The 22,317-nt window shown below is 36.3% G+C and overlaps 2 protein-coding genes across 6 annotated transcripts in view; both read left to right on the top strand.

Moving 5' to 3' along the window:
- Positions 1-14,201, top strand: part of PPFIBP1 (PPFIA binding protein 1) — an 81,969-nt gene extending 67,768 nt beyond the window's left edge. For 3 of the 5 annotated variants that reach the window (XM_072654465.1, XM_072654462.1, XM_072654467.1), the window contains 11 exons: positions 1,141-1,291; positions 1,683-1,811; positions 3,259-3,409; positions 4,006-4,117; positions 4,260-4,348; positions 5,822-5,944; positions 6,783-6,908; positions 7,801-7,989; positions 8,907-9,086; positions 10,388-10,453; positions 10,568-12,498. In XM_072654465.1, the coding sequence (XP_072510566.1) occupies positions 1,141-1,291; positions 1,683-1,811; positions 3,259-3,409; positions 4,006-4,117; positions 4,260-4,348; positions 5,822-5,944; positions 6,783-6,908; positions 7,801-7,989; positions 8,907-9,086; positions 10,388-10,453; positions 10,568-10,654 (1,403 nt within the window). In that variant the 3' untranslated portion in view covers positions 10,655-12,498. Of the gene's footprint in view, positions 1-1,140; positions 1,292-1,682; positions 1,812-3,258; positions 3,410-4,005; positions 4,118-4,259; positions 4,349-5,821; positions 5,945-6,782; positions 6,909-7,800; positions 7,990-8,906; positions 9,087-10,387; positions 10,454-10,567 lie in introns of all 5 variants that reach the window. The other 2 variants (XM_072654466.1, XM_072654464.1) reach the window with 1 other exon arrangement.
- On the top strand, positions 13,161-14,201 carry REP15 (RAB15 effector protein). Its single transcript, XM_072654470.1, has one exon. It carries the CDS (start codon positions 13,161-13,163, stop codon positions 13,863-13,865), a length of 705 nt encoding a protein of 234 aa, XP_072510571.1. The 3' UTR covers positions 13,866-14,201.
- Positions 14,202-22,317: the final 8,116 nt, after the last annotated feature.

The following is a 22,317-nucleotide window of genomic DNA, read 5'->3' as shown; positions in this document are numbered from 1 at the left end:
ACACTATGTCATGCTGGTCATCTCCAGTCATCCTGAGGAATATCTGGTCACTGGATTCAGATGGCTCTGGAGGGGAAGTGAGGCTGGTGACCTGCACAGCCCTCCCTCACTCAAAACAAAGTCAAGTGGAAGTCATGTCATTATTTCTCTGATGGCATGGTCTTCTTTGGCAACGAAGGACGAATACACACGGTGGTTAGGACAATAAGTATAAAGCCTGTGCACCAGGGTAGTGGTAGTGACAGCGTTCTGGAAGGGATGAATTTGACACATATCAGACCTAGTATTGAAAGGATTTGGTGACTGATAAAAGCAGCAGAGCCATGGGAGAGAAGAATGAAAGGTGATACTAAGGTTTTGTATAATAGCAATGTTGTTAACAGGGTTGGAAGTCTGAGCTTGTTTTGGGGAGAGAATGAATGAGGGTGTGAGGGTTTGGAACATTTGTTTTTGAAGGATCATGGAAGGTTATTGAAGTACAGACAACTAGGAGGAAATTGAAAATGTGTAAAAGCTTAGAGGAATAGTCTGAGATAGAGGTGGGATTTTAGACTTAACAAAGAGTTGATAGTTGATGCCATAGAAAAGAATGGGATCATTAAAGGAGAGAATAGAGGGGAAAAAGGAAAAGGAAAAAAAAAAACAAAAAAACAAACCCTCAGAACTCAACTTTGGGAATGTCCACAAATGGGAAATAGCAGGAGCAAGAGACAAAGGAGAAAAAGACAGGGCAGTCCAAGAGAAAGGGACGATCAGAATAATGCAATGTCAGGGAAGTTTCCCCAGGAGTGATTTTTGCCAGTAATTAAATGTTGCAGAAAGGATAAAGGCCTAGAAAAGACCATTAGATTTGAAAACTAAAGGAAAGCATTGATGATCTTTAAGAGCACATGGCACCTCTGTAACCCTTTTCATTTAGGGTTTCTGGGTTATTTTCATTTTTAAACTAATTTACTATTCATATGTCTTGTTGACTCTAGATAAAAACTCAAGTTCTTGGTTCATCTTTTGGTAGCTAGAGTGTGGGATGCCAGCAGGAGAGATTGTTATATGTTCCTGAAACTAAATAAACTAACATTGACTGAATTTCTTCCTCAATTCTAAATTCAATGAGTCTTTTTTGTTTTGCTCTTGGAATAGCTGAAACAGAAAAGGAAACTGCTGAGGACCCAGCTCTGGCTGGTTTATCTTCCCTAGGAAAGGATGCAGAATGCACCAGTCCCTTCCAGTTATCACCACCTTCTCCAGACTCCAAAAAGAAATCCAGGGGTATCATGAAGTTATTTGGAAAGTAAGTGAAAGAGGGAAGTTTAGGACTCCTCATGAACAGCTCCAGAACTCAGACTTTTCTATTTCTCCTGAATAGCCAAGAAAATATGTTACATATAGTAGAGTCTCAACAAATATTTGCTAATTTGAATAAGAAAATCTATAAATGGACAATTTAGCTGAGGGTGGATGGGGTAAGGTACCATTTTAGGTGACTTTGAAGCATATTGGAAAAGAATATAGTGGCTTAGAACTCAACCCATCTACTCTCGTGAGCAGCCAGATTTCTAAGTATGCAAAAGAGAGAGGAAGCCACAAGGCACAGATTAATTAAAATATTTTTCTCGAGATCTGCAAGCTGCAAGGACTTGAGACATTTGACATAATCATTATTTGTGTTGTTGATTATTCAGACTGAGGAGGAGCCAATCTACCACTTTCAATCCAGAGGATATGTCTGAGCCTGAGTTCAAAAGAGGAGGAACAAGGGCAACTGCTGGGCCTCGTCTGGGTTGGTCTAGAGACCTGGGACAATCCAACAGGTAAGAAAAACAAGTAGAAGTAGTTCTTTCCAGTCCTGTTCATGAGCAGGTAGGTGGTGCAGTGAATTGAGCACTGAGTCGGGAAGACCTGGGCTCAAATACTCACTAGCTCTGTGACCCTGAGCAAGTCACTTACTCTTTGCCTCAGTTTCCTCTTCTGTAAAATGGGGATAATTATATTCCTACTCATGGTGTTGTTCCAAGGATCGAATAAAACAATAATTGTGAAGTGCTTAGCTCAGTGCCTAGTCCATTATAAATGCTTTATAAATGTTAGTGAGGATATTGTAAATGAATAGAATGTTGTCTTCGATAGCTTTGAAGACATTGTTCAGTGAAGTGGGTGGTGAAATATCCATTCTTACATGCATCATCTTTCACCTATTTCTCTTTGGAGCAGGGTGATAAGAAACTGTGAAAAGGATAAAGATAGTGTGAGCTAGTCCAGGGACTCAGGCTGCCGTAATCAGTGCCCCAAGTATTGGAACATCTCATTGTATGGTACAGTACATTAGCTACTGAAATCTGTGAAAGCAGGAGGATTGAGAGCTTTTTAGGTTCCATAAATTTCTCAACGAGTAGTTCTGTGTCTTTTGAATATTGTAAGGCTGATTAGTTTCTTATACTTCCATTATGGTTCAGGATTCTTTCTTGGGCTATTTAATGGGTTTATTGCAAAAAGAAGGGTGGAATTGGCAACTGCCTGGTCCAAGACAGGAAAACAAAAAGTTTAACAGTGGCAACAGACTAGAAACTCCTGTATTCTTTGTCTCCTCTATGCTTTGTTATGTTTTGTGAGTTGTTTTTTTTTCCTGTATTTAGCACAAGATCTCTTTGTGTTATAAAGGTCCTCTGGTATTTATGGAGTGCAAGTGTACCATAGAAAGAAAGTCATCTTTAAACTTTTTTTTAAATAGGAATTCTATTTGTAAATTTAAATATGTTAAACAAGAATTAAAATATTCTTCCTTGTTGTTCCTTTAAGTGAATATTGTTCTCTTCTAATTTAATTCTTTGTCATTGATGAATATCTGGAGAGGAAAACAAAATTCTGCTAAAGTTGTCACAATTGGATTTAGGTGTATTTCAATCTTCTGAGGGATTTATTTGTTCCTCTTGCTAAAACTCAAACAAGAAATGGAAAGGATTGAGAAAATACCACTCATTTGCTTGACTGCTTTTTTTAAACGATGTGTTTGGCGGCACCACACTTAACTTTCACTGTAACCTATATTGCTTCAGATTTAAGTGACTAGTGTAGGCATAGAAGGCAACTTCTAATTCTACTGGTGCACTTCCTTCCCAAATATGGAATCACATTTTGTTCTTTACCTGGCTATATTACGGGAGTCATAAAAGGGATGCTAGATCATCAGCAAAGATATTGTTTGTGTGCGAACATAAATTTGAAGCTTTTAAATTTGTGATATTTTCATTTTCCTGTTAGTGATTTGGATATGCCATTTGCCAAATGGACAAAAGAGCAGGTTTGCAACTGGCTCGTGGACCAAGGATTAGGTTCATACATGAATTCAGGCAAACACTGGATTGCATCTGGGCAAACTCTCTTGCAGGCTTCTCAGCAAGATCTAGAAAAGGTAAACTTGTTTTATTATTTCATTTTTGCTTACCTGAATTATTCTTTGATTTGTGTGTGTGTGTGTGTGTGTGTGTGTGTGTGTGTGTGTGTGTGTGTATAGGTCCTACCAAGCTGGAAAAGCTTTTTCTATGTGCTCAGTAACCATACCTACAATTGTTCTTTGTCTGTGATTATTGGAAGAAGAGCATTCTACCTAGTGATTTTCATAAAATCCTGTGACCAGAAGAGTGGTTACTAGGTGTTTGTAGGTCACTAAAACATCTAGTAAGGCAAAGAGAAGTTGTAATCTGCACAGGTGGAGGGAGTACCCTTACCAATGAAATCAAATTGAGTAAAATAATGAGGAAAATTTCCATTACATGCATGATAGGTTTTTCTCTGTGAAGGAGACCTAAATAGAAATGAACATCTAAAGTACTTTAATCCTGGTGGGCTTGGTTTTATGAAATATCTTTCTAAGGGCTGAACTATCTGATTCTGTGTAGGTCTGGGATTTTGAAAACTTCACTTTGGGGAAAATGAATTTTCATTCTTTGCCGCAAAGATCCAATTCTTGCAGCTAGAGCTGTGAAGTAAATTTGTTTATTCTTCTAGGAACTTGGAATTAAACATTCACTTCATCGAAAGAAGCTACAGCTAGCTCTACAAGCCCTGGGATCTGAAGAGGAAACTAATCATGGAAAGCTTGATTTCAACTGGGTTACCAGTAAGATTTTATGATTCTCATAAAAGCTCTTGCTAATTTTGTTTCTTGAATTTCAGGGAAGTAGACCTTGTTATACAAATCCTTATTAAATATCACATAGTTTTGTAAGGAAGAACTAATAGTATTGATTTGTTTGTTTTAGGGTGGTTGGATGACATTGGTCTTCCCCAATATAAGACTCAGTTTGATGAAGGAAGGGTAGATGGTCGGATGCTACATTATATGACTATTGTAAGTAATTCTTCCTTTTTTCACCAGCAAAGCTGTCAAAGCCCATTTTGTTATCCTCTTGATACCATTCATTATAGGACTCTTTTATTTCTAGACTTTAGCATTCCTGACATCCTCAAAGAATTATCTTACTCTTTTTAATTCATATTCTGTGACTTGCCCTTGTCTTCATTTTCCACGTGTCCTTTGTGGAGTTTTCTTCACTCCCATGTGAGTCTTTTTAGACAACTCCCCCTTTTTCTTCTCTCTTAGAATTGTTTGTATCTATGTCTTTGTTCTTGAGAGTGGCATATCTCTCGATTCCTGTAGAATACTCCTTACAAAATTTTAGGTTGAGGAATTTACTCACTGACAGTTTTTAATGTGTAATGTTACTTTACTTTAATGGTACTTTTTCCAGTCTGTTGCTCTTGAATAATATATGCCATTTCTTTCTTATAATCTAGTAAAGAGCCACATCTCATCAAGTCTCAATGTATCTAAGGATAACAGATGTACTTCCTTACCTTACATCCTTCTGACAGCATTTAGTAAAATAAAAATAAGGGGATAAATTATAATGTCTTGCCATGGATAATAAAGTCCTTGACTTTGCTAAACGTGCTAAATGTATTTTTGTATATTTATATCCAAATACTATCTTTCAAGAAAATGTATCTTGTTAAACCTAGAATTTCCTTCACTGACAACCACAGGAATTGAAAATAATTGTCACTGTTCCATGCTCTTTCCCTTTTTTTTTAAATATAACAACCCTAAAGCAGTTTAAAAGCTTATTTTCCTCTCCTTTTTACCATATTTGTTATCAGTAAGGTGTGCCTAGTATGACTTTTTCCTTTTCATATACTGCAGGTGTTCTGGGGTGGGTCTGGTGCACTGGCTTCAAAATTACCTTACCTGAAATAAAGTCTTTTCTGTGGCATCTACAATAACAAACAACAACATTTTAGGTCTCTACCTAACTATTATCGTCATCATCATGGCTAACATTTGCACACAGCTTTAAGATTAGCAAAGTGTTATCATCCAGTGATTAATTGACTCATGTAGAGGACATTTTGATAACTTTGACCAATTCCTCCATTCTTCCTAAAGTCTTTACCCTACTTAGCACTATATTTCTAAAATTGTTTCAAAGTGTAGCATGAAAGATTAGAGCCAGATTCTTCAACAGATCTCTTGTGGATTGAATGGGAGGTGGCAAATAGCCAAAAGTGTAGGGGATTTTCATGGAGCAGTGGTAGCAAGCAATAGCTATTGAAATCTTCTTTATCTCCACTAGTTAAGAAATGCCTCTCATTAGGGAATTTCAAAGTATGGCAGTGGACACTCCACTAACTTGAAGGACTTAATTTTGTGAGACAAGAAGAAAGTGGAGAGTTTGACTTTAAAGTCTGATTTTCCTGATAAAGAAAAGATTCTTATTATAATCTAGCATATGTGCTAAGTGTTTCTTCCCCTTTTTCCTCCAAGGATGATTTGTTGTCTTTGAAGGTGGTTAGTGTGCTACATCATCTTAGTATCAAAAGAGCCATCCAGGTGCTAAGGATAAATAACTTTGAACCCAACTGTCTACGGAGGCGACCATCAGATGAGGTAACATTTGAAAAAAAAAAAACTCCAGTATATCTGCTCTTTCAAAGCTTATAAGAAAAAAAAAATCATCATTTTCTCAACTCTATATATAATGGATTTGAAGTTAGAGGACCTAGGTTAGAATCTCAGCCATGCTACTAAATGCCTGTCTCACATATATCACTTAATTTTTCTGAGCCATCTGTAAAGTGAGGATATTGGGAAAGATGACCTTTGTTGTGTTTTCTAACTCTAAATGTATGATCTTATATGACTCTTCTCCATGATGATACTTTAAAAAAAAAATCTGTTCTTTAGAACAGATCATAGCCTGTCATAGATTTTAGAGCTGGAAGAGAGCTTGTAGGTTATCTAAACCAATTCTTACTTTACAGATGTAGAAAATGAATTTACCTCCCCGACCCCCCCAAAAAATCAACTTTTTGCTTTTAGAATATTGGACTAGGGAGTCAGGAGACTCCCTAGGCAGTACTGGGCAATTTCTTTTTCACTAAAGCAATATGTTTAAGAGTAATGATAATGTTCTGCTATAATCTTATACACAGATATGGGATATGTATGTGATGAGTGAAATAATGTGGAATATGTACATATAAAAAATATATAAATATATATAATTTTTAGTAAAGGGAATTTAAATTATCTGTGTCTCTAAAATGCTTTAAAAGATACCTACTTTAATCTTTGTTCGAAGTAGTAAGTACATTTGCAACCCAAAGAGGATGTGTGTCTAGATGTGGGAACAGGGTGGGGATTATTGACAAAATAGGAAGAGTTAATTAGGGCTGGAACCTATATGTAAACCACTAAAAATGTCAACGGTTGCTTGTTCCTGTAGAATAATATTACTCCCTCAGAAGTTTCCCAATGGACCAATCATCGAGTGATGGAATGGCTACGCTCTGTAGATTTGGCAGAGTATGCACCAAATTTGAGAGGCAGTGGTGTGCATGGTGGACTCATGGTAAAGCTGTGTTTCAATTTAACATGTATTTGATATATTTGATGAACACAAACACTAGACATTTAAAAAGTTACCTACATAGCATGTACAACACATTTCCTGTGTTTTGATCGGTAGCATGGTTTGCTAACATGCATTTTCATAGTATTTTAAATCACTTAGTTGTCTATGTTTCTGCTCTTAGGGAGAAATATGACCACTTATCTCAGACAGGTTTTCAATTTTTAGAGATCTTCAGGAAAGAATCATAGAATCTTAAGAGTTGGAAGGGACCTGAGTCTAGTCCAACCCACCATTTACTGAAGGAATGCATGGCCTCTACCCCAGACTTGACAATTGCCATCTGAATGAAGACCTCCAAGGAGAGGAGATCCACCACATCTCCTTGCACAAACTGACTTTGTCTCCTACGTTGCCCTGGCAGACCCTGTCCAGATATTAGAAATTGTGCTGACTCTTAGATTCCTAGAGTGCACCAGGGTATTTACCAGTCAAGTGCTTCTGCCCTCTGCCTTTATCTTCTTGGAGCATTAGGGAGCCAAGGAAGGATGTTTTGGTCTGAGAAGTCAAAGGGAAAGTGAGTAGAATAGTGCCCTTTCCAGAAATAATGCTAGCCTTGATTTGATTGCAGGTCCCAGATGTTATAAATTTCCTTATTGGTTATTTTAGTGGGTAATAATCTTTTACTCTGAAGATGCTCTTTTTATAGCTAGTTTATGTAATTGTAATATAGTTTAAATCCATTTCCTTTTCCTGTCCTATGTGGATCTAGCCACCTTTCTTCATGTAATAATCTTTGCTGTATTTGAAAGCGTTTCTACGGATTATGTATGTATAGATGTTGCACCTTGAATGTTGGTTTTTAGTGCCATTGACAAAAATGTGCTTACAGGTTCTGGAGCCTCGTTTTAATGTTGAAACAATGGCTCAGTTGTTAAACATTCCACCAAATAAAACACTGCTAAGACGACATTTGGCCACCCATTTCAACTTATTGATTGGTGTTGAGGCTCAACGTCAGAAGCGTGAGGCGATGGAGTCACCAGATTATGTACTTCTAACAGCTACTGCCAAAGTGAAAGTAAGTTTAGGTTCCCACCAGTGTGTGTAAGCAACCAAGAGTCTATGGAACCACATCAGGGCATCCTGTTAATAGGACCTTACTCCTTTCATGAGAGAAGAAAATGTTAATCTGTAATTGAGTTACCTAAATAATACATAGAGTGGCATTTGACAAATGTGAATCACCAATCTAAGATCCTTTAGATTGACTAAGATCAGTCGATTAAACATTTGTTATTTCACCAGAATTACAGTGTACAAACATTAAGGGAGCGCTTTTTAATTTCTGTATTGTTAAAGAGGATACTGTATAGCTTAGTACAGAGTATTAGATGATTTCCAGTCTCTTACGTGGACGTATCCAGAAGATAAGGAGGGTGTTTCCCTGTTTAACAGCAGCTGCTAGATGGACTAGTGAACCATCTGTAAGGTTTCAAGAGGCATCAGTGAAATGAAGCGATGCATTTATATTGGAGGAAAGCTAAAAACTATTATAAACTAAAAAACTGTATTAGGAGTACCTGCCAAATTAGGTGGATTTTTAAATGATATCAGATTCATATCCACCCATTCAGGCTATTTCTTTCTCTTCTTATTTTCCAAACAAGGTATTTTAATAAACTTAAATGGAGGTAAAGATCTAATAACAAACCCTTCCTGCTTCCTTGTTTTCACCCCCAAAAGAAAAAAAGATATATCAGATGTTTACCTTGCCCATGTCCATCTAAGGATTATTATGAGATTTATGACAAAAGCTTATTTTTTTATCTTTGGGTGCATGAAGTTAGGGACTTCAGTCATTCTTTTATTGGACCCAGGCTTAATCATCAATTTTCCTATTTGTAAATGACTCATAATTAAATAATGAACCTATCAGGTCTTATGAGCCCCTAAGTGGTTTTACTGAATTACTGGTTTCACATTTTTCTTTTAAAGCCAAAGAAACTTACCTTCAGCAATTTTGGGAATCTAAGAAAAAAGAAACAAGAAGATATGGAAGAATATATATGCCCTATGGAATTGGGACAGGCATCAAGAAATGCAGCCAAGAAGGGATATAGTCCTGGTTTGGATATGCGTCTGTACGATGATGACGATTTGGACAGACTAGAACAGGTAAATGTGAATTGTTGTTGAGATACTAACTGGAATATGAGTTCTAAGATAAGAAGTTAAGATGATATTTATGTTTTGATTAGAGCCGTTAATGACATTTCTTTTGTATCATAATCACAGATCATAATACTACTACTAGCAGATATTATTTCCAGGATAAATCTCAAGGTTATTCTCTCCATCTGACTAAGTTGGTAAATTTCTTGAGATGGCAGCTACTAGGTGGTACTGTGGATAGAGCACTGGGCCTGGAGTCAGAAGACCTGAGTTCCCATCTCACCAGAGACACTTACTATCTGTGTGTCTTTGGGCACATCATTTAACCTGTTTACCTCAGATCAGCAGAAAAATGGGGATAATAATAAGGTGGTTGTGAGAATCAAATGAGATATTTGTAAATCACTTAATATAATGCCTAGAAACATAGTAGAAACTATATAAATGCTATCATCTTCATCACCATTATCATATGATTAGAAATTAAGGGAAGCCAGAGATATTCAGGCTATATCCATGACCTTTTCAGATTAAAATTGAAAAATTATGATCACCCGGCCAAAAAAATAATCTTTTTGGTGTCTGTCGAAGACAGAACAATAAAACAGCGAGTTGAGTGGTCCATCATTCTAATCTTCTTGACTTTCTTATTTATTGATACTTTTCATATTAACCATGTTTTTTTCTAAAGATATTCTTCCTTATATCATTGTGGATAGAGTTTAGGTCCTTTTCCTTATTTCATATTAACCGTATTTTATTATAAAGATATTCTTCCTTATATCATTGTGGATAGAGTTTAAGTCCTTTTCCTTATTTCATATTAACCATATTTTAGTATAAAGATATTCTTCCTTATATCATTGTGGATACAGTTTAAATCCTTTTCCTTTTCCTGCTCTACCTATACATAGCTGGTTAATAGTTGGCCACCTTTCTCTATGTAATGACCTTCACTCAACTCAGTAAACATTTATTAAGTTCCTACTCTGTGCCAGGCACTGGGCTACGTGCTTGGCACATGACTATATTTAAAAGTTCTTCTTAGGATACTAATTATGTGTGTGCATGCGGATGTTTATAGAAGTGATTGCTTGCTGTATGTTAGTTCCAGGAGAAAATACTTGCGTGTTAAGGTAGAGTTTGCTCCATTTGACATTATTATAACATCTTCTGGACCCAAGTATATTGTCATACCTACACCTATTCATTAAGTATAATATGTAGCTTTTCTACTTAGATTATTGGTAATTGCTGCATTTGTCTGAAATCCAAAAAACCTCTGGATGATTTGTTTTATGCAGATGGAAGATTCAGAAGGGACAGTAAGGCAAATCGGAGCTTTTTCAGAAGGCATCAACAATTTAACAGTAAGTATCTAAAATGCCTTTTGGATATCCTGAACTCACCAAATCTGTCTAAGATTATACAGTTCTTGAGCTTTTAATTAACAATATGTATAACTCTCATTCTTTGTTTTCCAGCACATGTTAAAAGAAGATGACATGTTTAAAGACTTTGCCACTCGTTCTCCTAGTGCTAGTATTACAGATGAAGACTCCAACGTGTGACAGTGACAGCTGGGTACCCGTTAGGAGTCCTCTTTTCTGTCCTATTCAGAAATACATTCAGGAGATGTGCTGGGCTACAGATTGTCCTTTCTGTTAGGCTCACTTCTGCTTGTTTAGAAGTGATTTTTTTTTTTCAAGGGGACAAGGGCGGGGTGGGGGAAGGGCCTATTCTGAAGTTGCCAAGAACAATGCAACACTGTTGAGTGGTAGTATAATGGTTTTTACTCTTATTTAATGTACAATTCTGTGACATATTTAAAATATTGCTTTTTAAGGGATGTTACTATAGTATTCCTCATCATGTTAATGGGAGACTTTGGATGAAAATGAGCTATTAAGTAAAGTATTCCATTTTATTTACTGTGGCTTTTTTAAACAAAAATTAAGTGATCAATGCTACATTTCTCAACATCAATCCATAGAATTCCTTCACTATTAAATGTGTTCACCTGAATGTCACAGTTATGTCCTTACATGCCTTTTTACTATTTCTCTCTTATTTTTGTACATTTTTCTAAGCATGTATACACATTTAAATATATTAAGTCATAGCAAATAGAACTTTTATTTTATGCCATAGGAAGATAATGAAAAAGATTGTTGTTTTGTAAACGAGTGTGGATTACCATTTGCATATGTACCAGCTGGTTCCTGGAAAGATTAGACTTTTTGAACTCGGGACTTTCTTATCTTACCAAATGCTGACAGTGTTGACCATTGTGACAAAATTAGTTACAGGTTAAGTTAGTCAATCTGAAATCCCCAAGAATTATTTTTCTACCATGGGTTGGAATATTATACTATTTAAGATTTTGACTTCAAATCTTGGATTCTTTTACCTACAAAGACGAACTTAAGGGCAATTTTTTATTTTGCAACTAGAATAGTTTTTTTTATTCCAAAGGATTCATTTAAAAGGAATTTTAAGAAAACTTTATAGTATTAAACTCCTTTTTTTCCTTCTGTAAGCATATTACCACATCAAAACTCTTTATCAGTAGGTTGCATAGTATATATTAATTGTAAACCCTTCCTGCTACCGATGAATGGAGCTTTTAAAACAGATAACTTCCCTGAAGTTTTATCCCAAAATAAAGTTCCATCCAATCAGTTTAGTATTCTTATATGGAAAAGCAGTTTATGATGCCAATTTCCTGATGTTAAATGGAGCTGTTCTGTAGTCCAGTGGGTCCTATATGTTCTTTGGAAAGAGAAGAGAAAACTACAAATAAAACTATTGCCTACCATGATATTTTTTTTAAGGCTTTTGGAAAGTTTTTGAACCAATAAGGTATGTACATAAATTGTCATTCTAATGAGTACACATTTACTCTTTTCCTCAGTAGGACAACTTAGGAAGTAGTCCTGCTCAAGAATTTTAAGAGAGTTCATAAATACTATTAGGATACGTAAATTGTAAAATTTAAATATCAGAGACACAAATTTTCCATTTGTCGCTAGGAGATACTTCCTAGGTCTTGTAGTTTTAGGTTATTTATTTATACCTACCGTGAGTTGATTAGAATATTGTTATGCTACCTTTAACCCTACCACTCATTATGTGATAATGGCATCAGAAACTGTTATTAATGTACTGTGTTCATATTTTAATATAAATACAAATGGCCATGCATTTTGGAAAATTCCTTATTGGAAAATTCCTTCCCAACTCCCTGTTATGGCCCTAAATAATAATATCTGGAGAATAATATAAATGCCATTTTAGCTTCATTTAGTACAATCTAGCTAACAATTTCTTATGACACTGTTTTTAAAAAGAAAATTGTCAGACTGCGTGCACTACTGGGTATTTCTATGTAATAAAAAAGTCAATTGGAAATTTCCATGTATTCTGATTCTTAATCTTTTTTAAAAAATTGTTTTTTGACAACGTACAGCCTACTCTGACAGCAGTAGAGACATATAATACATGCCAAAGAACAGAAATGTGAGACCATGACTTGGAATGTTTTATTGCCAGTAATAAAAAGACTGTGGACACCTGGGCTAATGATAGGTGGTCATAGTGCAAAGTGGGGGGGTAGAAATAGGACAATAAATTTATTGGCATCACCTGCAATTTCTCGAAGTAAAAACAGATAACTATGAAAGGAAGAGTATAAAAGCAATCAAGGTGCTAATTTGAATTCAACTAAAAATTTGAAACTGTTTAGGAAGCAAATATTAAGAGGATAAAGTAGAAGAAAGCTAAATGTGGAATTCTAGGGAAGACTGGATGCTTTGTGTGGATGTAAGTTAGCAAGCCTTGTTAAACCAGTTTGAGTCAATCCAAACAGAATACACCCAGCTGACAAACCAGGAAGCATAATTTGTTTATCTACCTATGCTAGGCTATATATATAGACCTTTAGGGTTGGAAAACAGATGACCATGTATGATAACAGCGGCTCTAACGACTATCTACCAAACTTATTTTGTGAAAAAGAATCCATCCTGACTGCATCTCATTCTGGAAATTTTGAAGTCGTTATAGATTGCCAATAAGATGGGCCAAAAATCATCATCTCAAGAAGTGACTCGGAAGGACAAGCCTGATCTCATTGTTACGTGTGACATTTTCAGTCGAGCTGTGGTATATGCTGCTCAGAAACTGAAGGACTATGTTGGGTTTGAAGATCCTCAAAGTAAACTGTCCCCAGATGCCAACACACTGAATGAGATCTTTTTAATTCATTTTATTAGTTTCTGCCATGAAAATGGAATGGACGAGAAAATCACTACTAACAAAATGACCAAGAATCAGGCCATGTTGTTTGGGGCTGATTGGATCTGGACTTTCTGGGGATCTCATAAGGAAATCCTGTTTCAGCTGGCTGTACAGACTTTACAGATGTCCACAGCTCTCCATCTTGAACCTAATCCTGGTGACCAGCTCAGCAAGGAAGCAGTACTAGACGTGGGGGGAAATCGGTTTGAGAAGATGGAAGAATTCTGTAATTTGATTGGTGAGGACTGTCTGGGTTTACTTATCATCTTTGGTGTGCCAGGAAAACCTAAAGACATCAGAGGAGTTCTTTTGGACAGTATCAAAACTGAGAAAATTCAAAACTTCTTGTCAGGAGAGAAGGCTGTAAGACATTTTATCTTAAACACAAAGAACTGTCTGTCTACCAAAGAACTGTTAAAGAACTACCTGTGTAAAAGTGATAGTCTGAATGAGATGAGCAAGGTTTATATTAATTTTCTCTGAATTTTAGATAGGGAGGTAAGCCAAGAAAATATAAACCCATATGTCAAGGCAAAGGATTTTATTCTTTCAAGCAGAAGAACATTATTTAACATGACAGCATTATTTAATGCATTTAGTGTGTTAAATGGGTTTAGAACAGCATTGTATAAACTGATAGATGCACTTCTTTTAGTGGCAAAAATTAGCTAAGCCATGCGCCAAATGATTGTACAATTGTGATCAGGAAAAAGAAAAAAGCCATGAAGAAACCTTCAAGGGAAAAAAAACCTCACATTTCCATGCCATATAGCTTTTGTTCATTTGCTTAGGAAGCCAATAAAACAACCCTGAAAGTTTGCTTTGCAATGAAGGTGTGTCTGTTATTTGAAATAAGGTTAGAATTGTATCTAACTGTTAAGTATGTGTATTTGTACTTACTTTGTGGGGAGGTAGGGTGGGTAGTGTGAAACTAGAGCAGGTTTTATTTTAAGAAAAATAGACAAACCAGTTTAAAACTTGGGTTTCCACACAAAACTAGGCAAAGACTTACTTTCTTCCCCCTGTACACCCTGACCTACCCATCGTCAACAGAATGGACCTGGGAAAAGGAGGAATATATTTTTTTGAGGCTACTTGTCTAATGCCTGTGTCTGTTATGCAAATTTAGTAATTTCATTTAATAATGATTACCATAATCATCATAAAATCACAACTCTAGAGCTAAAAGAGAACTTAGAGGTCATCTAGATCAACCTCCTCATTTTACAAATGAAGAAAATGAGGCCTGCAGAGGTTCATTTCCTTCCCAAGATCACACAGGTAATTAGTAACAAGAGATGGAACTTGAACTCAGATCTTGTGACCCCAAGTTCTGGGCTCTTTCCAGTGAACTATGGTATGTAAAATGATGTGAATTTTTAAAATCTCCTTAATACAGATTTCAAGATCTCTGCTTTAAGAGGAATAAGCCAGGACAGCTCTAAATTTGATTGAGAACGAAATGTGAACTCCAAGACCCAAAGTTTTCATAGAACTCCTGAGTATTGTCTTACTTACATCACAGATCTCTGATTTACTCTATGGTGATTTAAACAAATAGCCTAACAAGACTGTAGATCTTTTTATCTTGGTTTAAAAAAAAAAATCTTGAATTATATTCTGAATATTACATTTTATATTTTATTACTTTTGTATATTATATAATGTACATTATGTAATATTATTCTTCATACTCTCTAAATAGGGGGAAATTTTTTATAAATACATTCAATGAAGCACAATAATAACTTGAATTAACCTTTCTTGAATAATGTCCCCATCGACAAGGCCACAGTTTAAGTAATTTCATGTGTCCATATAAAGTAACTTTAAGTGACTGGCTGTTAGAAGTGGTAAATAGCTTGATTTTCTTGCAAAGCTTTATTTATTTGTTTGTTTAGCTAGTAGCTTAATTGCCATGACAGATTGGATCCCCAAGTCCTATAATTGAGTTATCTCAGATCTTGTCAGACATTTTGAAGTGAATCAACTAAGCAGTTAATCATTGAAGAGCCAGCCATATGACTGGTGCTGTGCAGGACATTAGGGACACAAATACAAAAATGAAACATTTCTGTCATTTAACAAGTTCACATTTTACTACTGGGGAAAGAACATGGTATAGTGGAATTGTATAATGGATTTGGAGTGAGTTGCCTTTGTCCTTCATTCTTGAAGAAGACCATGACATTGAGATGATGACATGACTTGCAGTTGACTTGGATTTGAGTGAGGGAGGGCTTTGCAAGGTCACCAACCTCACTTCTCCAGGGCCATCTGGGTCCCATGGCCTGATATTCATCAGAAGGACTGGGAGATGACCCAGAATGCAATGTGAGACCCTGGGCCCTTTAGGGTAAGGTCTTATCACATTCTCACTTTCAGTGAGATACACCCATCCAATGAGTAGGCTTCTTTAATAGTTTCTCAAGGGATGTTTAATAAAAAAAAAAAAAATCAAACTGTAAGGGGAAGACCCTCAGGGTTCCTAGGTAAAAGAAATAGTTACTATTTAGTGCTTGAAGTACTTGCATTCAGATATCAACTCTGCTACTATGTGTATGCTTAAGTAAATCATTTATTCTCTCCAGGCCTCTATAAAGTCCCCTCTAGCACCAAATCTATGATCTTATATTCATAGATAGCAAATATAGTACAGAATCCATACAAAATTAATACAAATAGGGGCAGAAGGAACTTTTTTAACAACCTGCAGTCAGGAAAATCTTCTTAAAAGTAGTCATTTGAATTGAGCCCTGAAAGGAGTTAAAGGTTCCAAGAGGTGTGAGTACAGATTGTGCAAAGGCACACAGTGATAGACTTGTGTATGGGTAACAGCAAGGAGTCCTATTTGACTAGAATATAGAGTGGGGTAAGGGGGTGGGGGTGGGGAGGACTAATAGGTAATCAGTCAGCGTGTGAAAAATTTTAAATGTCAAATGGAAAAAATCGTTTTTTACCATAGAGACAATAGGAAACCACTGTAATAGCATGACCAAACCTGTGCTGCTAGAAAGTGAAATCAGAATTTTTGTTGAGGTTCATTTAATGTTGGTAGTATAGTAATCTTTCATGTTTGGAGGCATCTGGGGCCAGGAGTGAGAGTGGGAAGGGGGATGTCTTAAAGGGGCAGGAAATAAGTGAATTGAGCTAAGGTAATATATTAATGAGAATATTTCTTTTGTCTGTGATCTTAGCAGTAAAGAAATTTTAAGTACTGAATAAAGTGTTTATTACTGAATGTCCTCATCCCTGGAAAACCAAAAGTCAAGTGGCTTTTTCATCAGACCTCCCTTGTCAATACTGGGTTTCATTCACATCAGCCTAGGAGACCTCTTTCTAAAGCTAGTATCTTATATATAGATCCAGCTGTGAAACTACTACAGAGGAAACGAATATAAAGAATAATAAAGAATATAATACACCACGCATTTCTGAGAAGTGAGTGACTGTTGCCTGTTAGCATTATAGAAAAAGAAAAGGAAGGGAAAGTGTGGATTTCAGTTCTTGCTAACCCATAAAACCCCAATAAATAGACCAAAGTTCGTAAAAAGTTGCCTTGAAACAGAAGTGCCATCTCATGACTGTCAGTTTAGAAGTCACAATATCTGCTTTTTTGTGCAGTGGAAAGGCTTTACAAAGCATTTTTTTAAGTATCACTGTATTGATCGTCATAACTCTGTGCCTAAACAAGGCACATTTCCAAAACAAAACCAAAACCTCAGAGAGGTTGTACCTTATCCAAGATCAAGGAAGTCAAGGTCTAGGAAGTGGCATCAATTTTTGATTTTCATGTCCGCTAATTATATTATTATTACTTACGATGCTATAATTTGTCAACGAAATCAAAATGACCACATTGTAGAGCTAAAATGAGCCTTAGGGACCAGTGCAAAACCCAGCTTGACATAGGTACATAAAGTGTCACATCACAATGTGGTTCAGATGAAGGAGCACAGAGCAAGTTCTGAATTCCAACTCTGAACAAATACAGGCTGTGTTCTAGGGGGCAAACGACTTCTCTTTAAACCTCAGTTTCCTCATCTATAGGATGAATACCTATAGTAACTGCGTTATGGAACCATTGTGAGAATCAAATGAGATAATGTGTGTATAGAGATTTGTAAAATTTAAAGCCATGTGTAAAAGTTAGTTTGGATTAATTTTACTCATTTCCTGGGATAAAGATTATGTGAGGGACCATTGATTAGGGTACTGCTGTCAATCACAGTCAGTGACAGATATAGTTAACCACAGTTTTATTCCTCTGATCTCAGGCTCATCTGATTAGACACAAGTCAGTGAGCCCAGAGCATCAGTTCCATCAACCTTATATAAAATGGGAATACATAAGCAGGATGGGTACAGCAGAATTTTACAAGAAGCAGGAGGGGAAGATAAAGGTGTGTGTGGACATAAGTAAAAAAGAAGGGAAAAATAAGGTGGTCTGCATTGGGAAGGTCAGACACTAATGGTCAAAACTGAAGTTGTGGTTTGTTTCCCAGCCTTGGGATTTTTTTCAGACTATAGCAGGGTGGTGTGACCAAGTTTCTAGCAACAATGTCCAGAAGTTCAAGCTAGAGACAGGGGCAGTGTTTTGTTGGGTATAAGGGGCCAGAACCCTTAGCCAGAATTTCTCATTAGGTAGCCAGTGGTAGAATCAGGTCCAGAACTAGGATCTACTAGACCAGTATTCTTCCCATTACATTGCTTTTAGAAATAAATAATACTAAAACTGTAAAGGAACTTCAGCATATGATTCAATTTCTACATTTCCAGATAAACTGATTGAGAAAGATTTGTCACCTCTCCTATGAATTCGTGTACCCAGTACATAGTACTCTCTATAAATTTTTGTCACTGTAAGTGTATTTATTCACAAATACATTGTTTTTGTCCTCTGGTAACATAAAATTAGTTTTATTATTTTTTTATATAATAGGAGAAATAGTTCTGCAGCAAATAGGGAGCCTTGGAACCTGGAGTACTTGGGTTCACATCTCTTACTATGTGACATTGGGTAAGTAAGTCACTTTTTCTCTCAGGAACCTCTGAGAGCCCTCTAAAGCTTCTAAGTTGAAGAAGAGGAGCTCATCTGCTTTAGTAGAGTAATTTCCTCACCAGGAACTCCTATACCAATGAAAGCAGTAATTGATGTAGAGAAAAATAATAGTTGAGTTTATATGGAGCTTAAAGGGTTTCTAAAGTGTTTTATACACATTATCTTATTTGATCTTGACAATTCAACAAAGTAGATATCTTAATTTTACACATGAGGAAACAAAGGTTCAGAGGAAAAGTGACTTCTCCTGAGATCATATATCAAGTGTCACGAGCAAGATTTAAATGGGAGACTCCCATAATCTTTCCACGCTGATGTCAAGAAACAAGCAAATATTTGTTGAAATGAAGTAACATGTTTCTTCCCTCTTTCACCCCATCCATCCCAACTGTCAATCCAGAACATAGTTCTCTGTACAGCTGATAATTAAGACTTGGGCTTTTGTCAGTAATGTATAAAAATGCTAATGATTTAGGTGGCTTTAGTTTATAATACTGAATAACCGTGGTAATAATGGTCACTCCTGATCTTACAGGGAATTCTTCAACCTTATCTCCGTTACATATAATGCTTTCTGATGGTTTTACATAGATGTTACTTTGACATTTTAAGGAACACTCCATTTAGTCCTATGCTCTCTAGTGTTTAATAGGAATGGGTGTTTTATTTTGTCACGCTTTTTCTGCATCTATTGAAATAATTGTGATTTCTGTTAATTTTGTTATTGATATGTTAAATTATGCTGTTAGTTTTCCTGATATTGAACAAAAAATATACGTATATACGTTGATCTGGGAATCAGCTATTTATAAAGATAGTGGCTTAGAGTGATTATCAATAGTAACAGTTTCTCTTTCCCTCTCCGCTTGATTTATTTTTTTTAGGTATTTTTTTTCTTTTTGCTATAAGGGCCATCCCTAACTACTTCTTAAAGAGGCCTATTCACTCAATGGGTATTACCTCCCTCTAAGTGAATACCTGAAAAGGCCAAGTTACCCTAATGCATCCTGGGCTGTCTCCAGTCATCCTGATGAATGGTCACTGGATCCAGGTGGCTCGGGAGGAGAAAGTGAGGCTGGTGACCTTGCACAGCCCTCCCTCACTCAAATCAAAGTCTGGTGCAAGTCATGGCATCATTTCTCTGATGTCATGGTCTTCAAAGATGAAGGACGAACACAGCAACATTAACAGCGACAACAACAATGAAGACAGGGAAAAGAAAGTAATGAGTCAGCAAGAGCAGGAACATCATTGGGAGGGGTGCTTTGCTCTGAATCCATTTGTAGCTGCCCAGAAAAAATGAACCTCAGAGAAGGAAATTAATTTATTCAAAAGAATTGAGATCCATCCCAGAGATTCAAGTAAAAAATTACTTGAATTAATAAACAACTTTGGCAAAGTTGCAGGGTACAAAATAAACCCACACAAATCTTCTGCATTCCTATATATTAGCAACAAAGTCCAACAGCAAGAGATAGAAAGAGAAATCCCATTTAAAGCTAGGGTAGACAGTATAAAATACTTAGGAGTCTACCTGCCAAAACAAACCCAGGGATTATATGAACACAATTACAAGACACTTTTTGCACAAATAAAGTCAGATTTAAGTAAGTGGAAAAACATTAGTTGCTCATGGGTAAGCCGTGCTAATATAATAAAAATGACAATTCTACCCAAATTAATATACTTATTTAGTGCCATACCAATTAAACTATCAGACAATTACTTTCTAGAGCTGGATAAAATAATATCAAAATTCATTTGGAAAAACAAAAGGTCCAGAATATCAAAGGGACTAACGAAAAGAAATGCTTGGGAAGGTGGCCTAGCGCTACCAGACCTCAAACTCTACTATAAAGCAGCAATTATCAAAACCACTTGGTATTGGCTAAGAAACAGAGAGGTAGACAAGTGGAATAGACTTGGCACTCAAGATGCAGTAGGCAAGGAATATAGCAAACTTCTGTTTGATAAACCCAAGGACCCCAGCTTCTGGGATAAGAACTCATTGTTTGACAAAAATTGCTGGGAAAACTGGATAACAGTGTGGCGGAAATTAGGCATAGACCCATACCTGACACCGTACACAAGAATAAAGTCCAAATGGGTACATGATTTAGGTATAAAGATTGATACCATGAATAAACTGGAGAAGCAAGGAGTAGTGAATTTATCAGATCTATGGAGAAGGGAAGAATTCTTTACTAAAGGAGAGATAGAAAGCATTATGAAATGCAAAATGGATAACTTTGATTACATCAAACTGAGAAGTTTTTGCACAACCAAACCCAATGCAACCAAAATCCAGAGGGATGTAGTAAATTGGGAAAGAATTTTTACAGCTAAGCTCGGGGATAAAGGCCTCATTTCTAGAATATATAGAGAACTGACCCAAATGTATAATCATACAAGTCATTCCCCAATTGATAAATGGTCAAAGGATATGAACAGGCAATTTTCAGAGGAAGAAATTAAAGCTATCTATAATCATATAAAAAATGCTCTAAATCACTATTGGTTAGAGAGATGCAAATCAAAACAACTCTGAGGTACCACATCACACCTATAAGATTGGCAAACATGACAGAACAAGAAAATGATAAATGCTGGAGAGGATGTGGGAGAGTTGGAACACTAATTCATTGTTGGTGGAGCTGAGAGCGCATCCAACCATTCTGGAGAGCAATTTGGAACTATGCCCAAAGGGCTACAAAAATGTGCATACCCTTTGACCCAGCAATATCGCTACTAGGACTATATCCCCAAGAGATCATAAAAATGGGAAAGGGTCCCACATGTACAAAAATATTTATAGCAGCACTCTATGTAGTTGCCAAAAACTGGAAGTCAAGGGGATGTCCATCAATTGGGGAATGGCTGAATAAATTATGGTGTATGAATGTAATGGAGTACTATTGTGCCATAAGAAATGATGAACAAGAAGACTTCAGAGAGGCCTGGAAGGATTTATATGACCTGATGCTGAGTGAAAGGAGCAGAACCAGGAGAACTTTATGCACAGCAATGACCACAGTGTGTGAGAGTTTTTTCTGGTAGACTTAGATTTTTGTAATAACACAAGAACTTCTTACCAAAAAAAAAAAAACCCCAATGGTGGATCTCAAGGCAAAATGCCTTACACACTCAGAGAGAGAAATATGGAAGTCACTCACATAATGTAGCAGATCATGTTTGTGTATGTGTATGTGTTTGTGTATCATGTTCTGATTTGTTATACGATTTCTTTCATTTATCTTAGTCTGACTACATAGCATGACTATAGTGAAAATATACTCAATAGGAAAGTATATGTAGAATCTATACAGAATTGTATGCAGTCGTGGGGAGGGAGGGGGGTAGTGGGGAGTAGGTGGGGGGGATAAAATCGCAATTGTATGGCAGTGATTGTTAAACATTAAAAAATAAAAAAAATAAAAAAAATAAAAATAAAAAAAATTTAAAAAAATTAAAAAAAAAAAAAAAGAATTGAGATCCAGAGTACTGTCCTCCCCAAACCACATTACCATGATACATGATACTAGCCTTCATCAGTAGATTGCTATTCAGAATCACTAGGATTAGAGGAGCCAGAAATGCATATTTGCTAGCTATAGTTTTTCAAGTGGTTCTTGCTGATTCACAACCTTTTAGGGGTCCTAGGATGATGGGAAGTGGCATTGGGAAGGTATTACCCCTCCAAATACTGGGAAGTCGAGAGGGGTGGTCTGTTTCAAATTTGGGTTGAAGTCAGTCTTTGCAGTATCAGGCATGGGGTTCAGTCCATTAGACATCTGAAGTCCTTTATCAAGATGTCACACAATCCAGAATCACAGACTCCATTCTGAAGAGCCCTCAGTTCAAACTATGGCAATC

The sequence above is a fragment of the Notamacropus eugenii genome, chromosome 3 (genome assembly GCF_028372415.1).
Source record: "Notamacropus eugenii isolate mMacEug1 chromosome 3, mMacEug1.pri_v2, whole genome shotgun sequence".
NCBI classification, from domain to species: Eukaryota; Metazoa; Chordata; class Mammalia; order Diprotodontia; family Macropodidae; genus Notamacropus; species Notamacropus eugenii.
The sequence above is the reverse complement of the archived record's forward strand: the minus strand, read 5'-3'. Positions and strand labels throughout refer to the sequence as shown.